Source organism: Mya arenaria, chromosome 13, assembly GCF_026914265.1.
Source record: "Mya arenaria isolate MELC-2E11 chromosome 13, ASM2691426v1".
NCBI classification, from domain to species: Eukaryota; Metazoa; Mollusca; class Bivalvia; order Myida; family Myidae; genus Mya; species Mya arenaria.
Window position 1 is genome coordinate 30,847,757 of NC_069134.1, and position 9,659 is coordinate 30,857,415.

The 9,659-nt window shown below is 33.5% G+C and overlaps 1 protein-coding gene across 1 annotated transcript; it reads left to right on the forward strand.

The window, feature by feature from the left end:
• Positions 1 to 1,955: 1,955 nt before the first annotated feature.
• LOC128213283 (phospholipid phosphatase 1-like) lies at positions 1,956 to 8,938 on the forward strand. Its single transcript, XM_052918882.1, has 6 exons — positions 1,956 to 2,411; positions 6,246 to 6,397; positions 6,890 to 7,110; positions 7,390 to 7,510; positions 7,685 to 7,861; positions 8,208 to 8,938. Exons 1-6 carry the CDS (start codon positions 2,324 to 2,326, stop codon positions 8,496 to 8,498), a joined length of 1,050 nt encoding a protein of 349 aa, XP_052774842.1. The 5' UTR covers positions 1,956 to 2,323; the 3' UTR covers positions 8,499 to 8,938.
• The last annotated feature ends 721 nt before the right edge of the window (positions 8,939 to 9,659 follow it).

The following is a 9,659-nucleotide window of genomic DNA, read 5'->3' on the forward strand; positions in this document are numbered from 1 at the left end:
AATGTTCTTGTTTTCAAACATTACATTTATACTGAAACCTATAAAGTGTCATTCTCTTGTTACCTATGGTACACTTAAATGTTGAAAATTTCTGCTTATTGGTATCGGATTTAGAAGGGACTAGCCTTGTGTCGCTTGGGTGGCGTTAACAGAGATATCCTGTCAGATAAGAAATTATATTTCTGCATATTAATCGAAGGATTCCCTACTGTCTGCCTGCTGTCTGATTTTGTGTAACTGATTTTACACGATTGAAATGCAAATTCCTAAATAAAGTGTTAGCGCTTTACGTATAGTGTACGGTGTTGTGCGCATTTTAGATGTAAAGAAATGGTGCTTTTCCTAAACTAGTATGTATAGTGTACAGTTTAAATGAAAGCACACTCACTTCAGAAACCTCACCACCACAATGTATACATTAATATTGTCTAAGAAAAGAGTGTAAGACTTGATGTGTCAGTGTATATACTACACATTAAAGCATAATTTACATACATCACTTGGGAATTGAATACAAATTGATGCAGGTCAGCAAAATGAAATCGCCAACATCTAAATTGTATTTATTACGTTTCTGAATATATATGTACGTTGGTGGACATGTCTGTAATTGAAGTTATGTTGTCCACCAGCTGTATGCCAAAATAAAACACTATCATATGAAAGGAAAGAGGTAATTTATTGATGTATGTGTCTCTGCCAATCACAAAATAGATGTAGATTAAATATAATATTGTCTTTTAGTATACATTCCTGTTAAGGGCGTTTCATTTCCTTTCGAGGACAAGACAAAATTGAGTTTAGAAAATCAATTATAAGGACTTATCATTTTAACTTAGAGCTACACAATGACTATATTAGGCAATATATATTGCGGTTTTAAAAAGTTTGGTGTGGAAGTCTTTAAACTCATTTTAAATGAAATGAAACAACGATTGACAGACAATCTGTTCAAATGAATACACGGGTTATAGGTTACAACTAAAATATTAGCTTATTGAACAATTAATTGACAGTTTCAAAATATATGCCTGAAGTATGAATGATTGTTTGTAATTAATACGGAATCGCGGTAAAACTTTGAATATTTCGATCAGTTGTGAAATCCATTACCACTAACTCAACTATTTTGAAATCACTCACAGATATCCATCGATCTTTATAGGGAATACACGGATTACATTGTTTTGTGTTTTTAAGTATTACCTAAACGAGCACAACATAAACCAGAAGAAATGTCAAAAGGTGAATACATAATTGAAAATGACATGTGTAGCCATTTAGTACATATACAGTATATAGTAAGAGAGCAAGGTAATTGAAAGTTACTCGTAGCAAGTATAAGAGACAATTCAGAACAATATAATTGTTTTAACTATGAATTTCTCAGACAGCTATTTATATAAACATTATAGATTTAGATCTACAAACGATTACACTAGTTGTGACAGTATACAATCAATGTCTCGGACAGCTACCTATGAGTTGAAAACAGACTGAGTCCTACGCTCATACTTGTGTGTTAATACAATGTGATATTCAGCTCTCCATAATCAATTATTACACCTCACGTTAAGAAGAGAAAGAATCAGAAAAGAAGTGAAACCATCAGCGAAATTGGCAAGTATGACTTCCAGAATAATTACTACGCAAATAAATACATATTGTGTCGGAATTCACAATAATATCTATCGGTTAAATAGGTATTCAATGGTTGTTAATTTAGATTAAACAACTGTATTCTGGGTTTATGTGTTTTGGAAGTATTTTTCGAATAACTTTTGTATTCAGTGAACGCTGAGCGCTGGAGTGTCGGTATCAAAGGATACTTGTATTGCTAAATGCGTACCTGGATGTTTGAGTTTAAAAACATGAGGATATTGTCCAAGGATATTAACTGTATTGTGTTAATATGAAAACGAAGTTAAGCTCATGACTCGGTAAAAAAATACATGTTACAGGGACATAATACAACTAAACAAAGTTATTCAATATTTCAGCGGCATATTTGATGTTGAACAGACATAGTTTTAATGGCTCACGGAAATTTCAAACTAAGATTTAAAATATTCAGTTTACATGTGAATTCCTCCAACCCGCTATTGCCAATCTAAACAGTTGATTTAAATTCAAATAAAATAAATAAGTGGAACCTTTGTCTCATCGAAAGAAAAACAGCATCGTCTATCTTGTGTTAAAATTGCTGAGGGCGGCACCAGATAATGTGCTCGTTGTATTATTGGTGGAAAGCAATCGTGGTGTGTGTATTTAACGGCACAAAGGGGAACTTAGACCGCACATCTTGTTCTGGTGTTATTATAAAATGGATAACTGTTTTGCAAACGGACGACAATTATGTCGGTGGCGGATTACCCTTGCAGTAATAATTGATGTTATCCTGTACATGATAGGTAATTATTTAGTTTTTCCGTTTTTCATAAAATCTTTAGCGTATTTTTTATTTTGATTTTGAGTATTGTGAAAACTTGTTTAGGCTTTTCTTATAATCGTAACTAAACAAATTACAACACAAAATTATATATTAAAAACTAATAATTTACATATTGAAGAATTTCGATCTTACGAATAGAATATGACATAAATCAATTTATTTTTTTAATATTCTTTGCATTAATTTCATATCATGTTTCTAATTGGTACAATTCTATATGTTCAAAAACAAAGTATAACATGAATGTTCGAAGTTAACTTTTTATCGTTTCTAAGAGTGTATTGCTCATCCTCAAAGAATATTGTTTTGCGAAAAGTATGATGTGTACTAAAACAGAAGTTTAAATATCATTTGTAAAAAGCAATAATAATATACAACACCATCTTTTACATTAAAAATGTGTGTTATTTCTACTAACGATGAAATCAAATTATGAAACAGTTCCTTTTTACCTCAGAGAAATTTGTATGTTACTGAACTGTTTAATTTTAGCATCGAACAATTTAGTTATCGAAAGAGAATTTCGACCGTAGAACGCTAATACTGTGCTAATAAACTAAATTGACTATGAGAAAACAAAATAACACCCGAAACCTATGAACCCTAAATGAAAAAGAAAAACAGGCGCAGTCGGAATCCCTGGAACCCTGACGTTTATATATTAGTATTACGTTTTAAAATTAATCGTTATATATTAGGCAAGTTTAATTTTACCGTTTGATAATGATAATTGTTTGGAAAAGTGTGATGTTTTATTTTCGTTAACCGGTTTAACTCTACCACTGTAAACTCTTCTTTCACTTATTAACGATAACCCTATGCCCTTTGATTTTGATGTATCAGCGAATTTTATCACAATTTGAAATGTGTTTCCTCATTTCATATTGACTTGTCATTTCGCATACAGGACAAAATCAACGTATAAAGTTTAGGAAAATTAGCCCTGTATAATTAGTTTTCATGTCACAAATTTGAATCACAGTAACACTTCTCCGTGCCAGGCTATCGAACCGGTCTTTTACGTGATGAACTTCCGGTCAATGTTGGAAATGTTTTCTTTCATCTTGTTACGATAAAGTTTTAATGATGTGCCTCTTAATACTCATGGGACCAAATTGACTGTGACGAAAATATTTGTTCACGTTTTTTTTTTCTATTTGTTCGTCGTACAATACATTGGCATGCCATTAGGCAACCTGAAAAATTAACAAAATATTTTTTAAATCTTATCCATTTGTCAAGTGGTATTTTATAATCAGCTTTAAAAAACAACAACTAATATACGTATTGGTTTCACTACGAGATATGGATTACATTTATAATCATTGATGTAGGTGGAAAAAAGCAAACAATATCGGTCCGGAAATGAATACGTCAGAAACGGCGGCGCAGACCAATGAAATTTTACGGAAATTGTTCGGTTGAACATGCGCTTTTAAGTGGATTTAATTAAGATTTTACAATTGCTTACCAGTCTGTTTCGGTTTTAACAAAGCAGAAGACGGTCTGATAACTAACGGGTGGTCCTTTGACGTATTTGAACCTGTACAAGCACAATGATTTTTGTCTATAGCTCATTCGCTATAAATCGTTTATTGACATCTGCCTGCAAAACATTGTCAAGTGGTTACTTTTTAAAGGCGTGCATGAACTTCATGATGAAGTAAGATTATAGTTGCACGCAGATATTTTAGCTACTATACTTTACTTTTTCCCTGCTATCAGAGGCTTGTGTTTGAACTACCTTGACAATATATTACATGTTGAACAGACTACATTTATATAATAGATTAATTAAATGTAATATCTTATTGCACCAGGGTTCTTAGGTTAAACGAGAGCTCAAACTCAGTCTTACTTCATAAAGGTCTTCAATAACGAATAATAATTTTCATCAAAATAATATTTAACTATAAAACAAGTAAGAACATCATAAATACGACATCATATTTTATTTTGCTGGTTCATCACCAATACATTCACGTTCGATCAATATACGAAATAAAATAAGTATTCGTCATCACAGTATATAAGACGAGATAACATGGCCAAAAACTCGTTTACATTTTTGGCATGTTTCTGCTGTGTTTACAACAACAGTATTATTGTAGTTTCTCGTTGTCTGCATAGCCGTTTCGCATTTCATACATCATCATTGAAAAGGAATGCATGCACTAAGTCGCTAAGAGTTCTGCAGTGGTAAACAAGAACTTAGCGCTATATGAGAGGGTCCTTGACATCGACGACACTATATTTCGGCATGTGTCCATTTCTCAAATATAATCACTTACATAGCTAATGGTGAATCTATTTTCCTAAGTTGAATGGGAGTCGCGATAGTACCATAGCTTTGGTATTTTATCCGCATTAACGGATAAGTTTTCAGCTATGAAATATTAAACCGAAACATGAGCCATAATATGCTATGAGGATGGCGAAATTTGACCACAGAGGAAATCTCCCCATTGATTATTACAACTACTTATTAAATGTAAAGAATCTGTATTTATTCCTATTGTTCGACTATGATAAATGAAACCTAGTGGGTAATTTAGAATGTGTATTGATCGCTTACCGGACTTCAATAAAAGAAAGAAACATTTTAATGTTACAAACTAAATGTTGATCATGCCGCCATTAAACATATCTTCATAATTATGAAACCTTTCAAGACAACATTTCTTGAACATTCCTCTCATTCAAAGCAATGTTTTTGAATATTCAGATTTTCTGCAAACTGTACAGACGTATCTATTAACACATTGAAATCGTTACTGCTTGTTAACGTGGAACTCTTTAGTACATAGATCAGTTAATCGCAACGATTAGAACTCCATGTGGAAAGAGTGTTAATTTGTTTCTAGTTGCCAATATCCTGAATATTTTGATAACAAAACATCAAAATTTATTATTTTTGCCGTCGAATCTCGCATATGCTCGAAAATTACCTTTGATCGAACGCATGGAAGAGCCTCTTCCAAAACAATAATTGCAGGGAGCTTGGATTCTGGAAACAGTCTAAATAACATCATTTATTGTAGAGCCGTGGCTCAGATACATATGGCACTTTAATTTTATGTACGTCATTAAATTTAAATGATATTTTCATGTAAGCACCCTGCCTCATTTAAAATCGAAGGTTAATTAAAAGCAACATCTAGGTATGTGTTCCTACGCAATGCCATGTGTGACAACGTTTTTAAGAGTACAAATTGCACTCTAACACGTATATCCAAAAGAAAACGTTACCATTGAACACTGGAAAAGTTGCTGTTTTCAGAGAGAAAATTTATTGTTCGATCGAATAACAGCTACGGTAATCAATAGAGCTCTAAGTCTTACAATTTCGCATTTAACATTTGAGCAAACCTTCCTCTCTATGTCTGTATCAACAACGAAACAAGTTCAATGTCATTAAATGTCATAAAATACCGATCATCTAGCGCTGAGGTCAGCCTTAATGCTAGAGAGTACTTGAGCGGAGAGTTAATTACATTTAAATTACAAGTTCTTTTTAAGAAACTTTGAAACTCAGATGTAAGCTAATCCCAAATAAAGTATATGTTATTTTAGGAGAAGTTTATCATAAACGTATTCAATTAAAATGAAACATTAGCTGACAAAATAGATTTATCTGACGTCAATATAAGAATCTGAGTGTTAAACTGAACATGTTAATATATTGAAAGTTTTATCAGACTAAGTGTATTTATAATAATGTATTTTATGTTTTTAACTCAATAGAACTATATCAACACTATTCAAACTCTTGTCTTAAATTCTTTACTTTAAGTGGGAATACCGGTATTGTTTCTCTTCCTCCGAGGGACGCCGGTCGAGCGCGGCTTTCTATGTGACGACCCGACCCTCTCTCTCCCCTACCGGCCCGAAACCGTCTCCACTTCCGTTCTCATCATCGCCGGCTTAAGCGTATCGATTGGCGTGGTATGTAAGTCTTAAATGTGGTACACATGATGTACTAGGCGAGGGATTATATGGTTTCTACAGTTTCATAAATGTCTTTAATAAAATAATGCTTATAACACAAGTCGATGTGCATTTTAACAGGGTATCATGTGACTGGTAAAGATTTTCTTTGGTATAAAGCATCAATTCACAAATGCAAAAATATGAAACTATAAAATATGTAACACCGTACATTGCTCTGTTCTTATTTTGGAATTGAAATTTTAATCTTCTGTTCAGTATTTGAATAAATCTACTTCATCGCCCATAGACAAACTATGAAAGACACGAAAAAGGATATGCCATTAGATGATCTGTTGTAATAATTCATTTTCTGTTCTTGCAGTCTGCAATGTTTTGTACGCTTTGTTGCTTGGTATTTGTTTGGTATTTATTTATTACTGGCTGTTCTGATATCATCATTTCTTTCAAACTTTATGATTCTTTTCGCATAACACTTGTCTGTCACAGGTGTTGCTGGTGGAGCTGCTAAACGCGGCTGAACGGAAGTGTCACCGTCCTTTCCAGGCTGCTGATGAACTAGGCTTCTGTGTGCGTGGCTATGGCGTCTTTCTCGTGGGCTTCCAGCTGCAACAGCTTATTGTGGAATTTGTAAAAAACCAGCTGGGTTCACTCCGGCCTAACTTCTTAGACGTTTGCCAGCCCCAGTTTAATCGGTCACTTTGTCCGGGGTAAGCTCATGTGGAACATCTACAAAAGAAAGTTATATTGTTAAAAATGGCCTTCAGTAAACCAATTCTGGCGGTTCTTGGCACATTAGTCTGACAATAAAATATAGCAAGCTTTTGTAATGCTTACAGCAGAGAACATGGGGCATGTAATCAGGTTTAGTTAAAGAGGTGACTTTATGACCGTGTGTGGTTTTAATATATATATAATAAGTATGTTAAAAAAAGATTTTATTTTTGTAACCGTTAATTTCAAACTATTATATTTGCTATGTTTGCAAGGTACATCAACGAGTACACGTGTACCGAAAATGAGTACGGAGCAGACGAGCTTAGGGACAGTCGACAGTCTTTCCCTTCTGGCCACGCATCCTTTTCTATGTATATTGCAGTGTATTTTAGTGTAAGTAAAGTATATATTCGTAGTGATATTTAGTATATATATATATATATATATTTGCATTCATTACTTAATTCAGATAACTTTGTTCGGTAACCAATAAAGATGGCCGATTCAAGACTTCGAATGATGACTTTTCATTTAATTTTCATTTATTTAAAACATGTTTCTCTCCAGTTTTACATCCAACGGCGGCTACATGTGTCGTTCTCTCGGATTGTGAAACTGCTTCTTCAATTCGGACTGATCTTCCTCTCGTTGATCTGTGGCCTCGGTCGTATCCATGAAAACAAGCACCACCCTGCTGACGTCATCGTTGGATATGCTGTCGGTCTATCAACAGCAATTCTAGTGGTGAGTGAACATTAGTTCTGTTTTCCCCTATGTAATGTAAAACGATATTTTCACTTCCATACATGGTGATACTATAGCCCGAAAATAGATTTAAAGCATACATGATTAATGTACTTTTATCATCAAGTATATACAACCAACAACGTAAGTACAAATGATATCTGGAAGGTATAATTTAAATTCACAACATAGATTAATGTATAATCTATGCTTAGGTTTGTTAGAAATTTTCATGATAAAATTTGTTTGTATAATTAATGCTATCACAGAGCCTAAGATATTTTACTAAGAGTTTTAAAACACACATGTAGTTTCAATTGCAATATAAGTCTTGTTTTATTCGCAGTTTGAACTTGTGGGTGACAAGCTTCTGACACCATTTAAACATTCTGGCCTTCTTCCTCTCCATTCAACGAATGATTTACAAAACTGCTGCTCATGCGGAGTGACCACTACTACAATCGATGAACCTGAGACACCTGCGCCGTTGATACCGAATGAATACTTAAGTTGCATATCAAATGGTAATGGAAACGTCAATATACACACGTGCATTCGGAAATTGAATGACAAACCAAATGTAAAGGGCCATATGTCAACACCTATCGCACAAAGTCAGCAGGCGGTAGACGATTGACCTGTGACATAGAAAAATAGCAAGAAAAAATGATTTTCGGGATTTGCTTGCGGTGAAGAAGTAGACGAACGTTGTATGACGTTTAAAAAATATCCGATCTCATTTGTCGAATAGAACGACTACGGTCGCAAAAACTAAACGAAATGTGGATAGTTATCAAGATAAGGTGTTGTGACATATCCACAAGTATGGAGTCATTTGTGAATGTTGTTATAGTAATTGCTCTTTCAATGTTTAGAACGCATGAATATTCTGTGTACACTGTAAACAAATGTATTGCATTCTGCTATGAGCCTACCTGCGATATATTCTGTATGTTTGGTAAAATACAAAATGCAACATATAATGCTTGCGTTTAAGTATAATAAAAACAAACAAATATAGTTTCTTTTTGGTTCGAAAGCTGAGTACGTGATCTGTTTGTGGTCTTTGAATTTGTTTATGTATTGTTCATATCTTTGTGTCTCTAGTTTATTTTTCAATATTTTTTTCATTTTGCCTCGTACCTCTAAATAGGGTTTATTTTTTTTATTTTTCGACTACTGGGCTTGTTCCTGTTGTTTTCATTGTATTATTGTTTTTTTTCTTAAGACTAATACAGGATACCTGTACTAAAAAGATGAATATGACTTTTTTACCACTTAAGCTGGTATTCGATGAAAAATAATTGTAAATCAAAGTAGACTTTTGGGATTTCCATAAATATCGTGGAACAAAGCATTTAGTAAGGCCAAGCGTACAGTCAAATGTTGCTGTGTATATGCAGTGACGTTTTGACAGGATAGCCTAGGCACCAATTGTAGAGGAAGTGCATAAATACATTATAATGCAAACACATATTTTATAATTAAAATGAATACCTAATTTGCGGTGTATGGTAAATGTCTAAAATACCAATAACATATCTGTTTTCTTATGATGTCAAAACCACAAGGTATTGGCACAATGAATCCTTCTATCTATTGGACATTTTTAGTCCGCACCAAACTTTTGGTAGACGAAGTATTGATACACCATTCACTGTCATCGTTCGTATTTGCCTGTTGAATATTTATCGTTAAAACACATTGATAATCGTAAGCACAGTTCATTAATATAAATAAACATTGTGCTGCCTTTGGCATCGTGGCGGGTGCCATAATTTATTTTCAATCCCGGGAG

What these genes read in the sequence shown, in the direction of transcription:
- LOC128213283 (XM_052918882.1), top strand. Translation starts at nt 2,324, where the DNA reads ATGGATAACTGTTTTGCAAACGGACGACAATTATGTCGGTGGCGGATT. An exon ending in TGTTATCCTGTACATGATAG is followed by an intron (nt 2,412 to 6,245) that starts GTAATTATTTAG and finishes CTTTACTTTAAG; the next exon opens with TGGGAATACCGGTATTGTTT. An exon ending in AATCGGTCACTTTGTCCGGG is followed by an intron (nt 7,111 to 7,389) that starts GTAAGCTCATGT and finishes TATGTTTGCAAG; the next exon opens with GTACATCAACGAGTACACGT.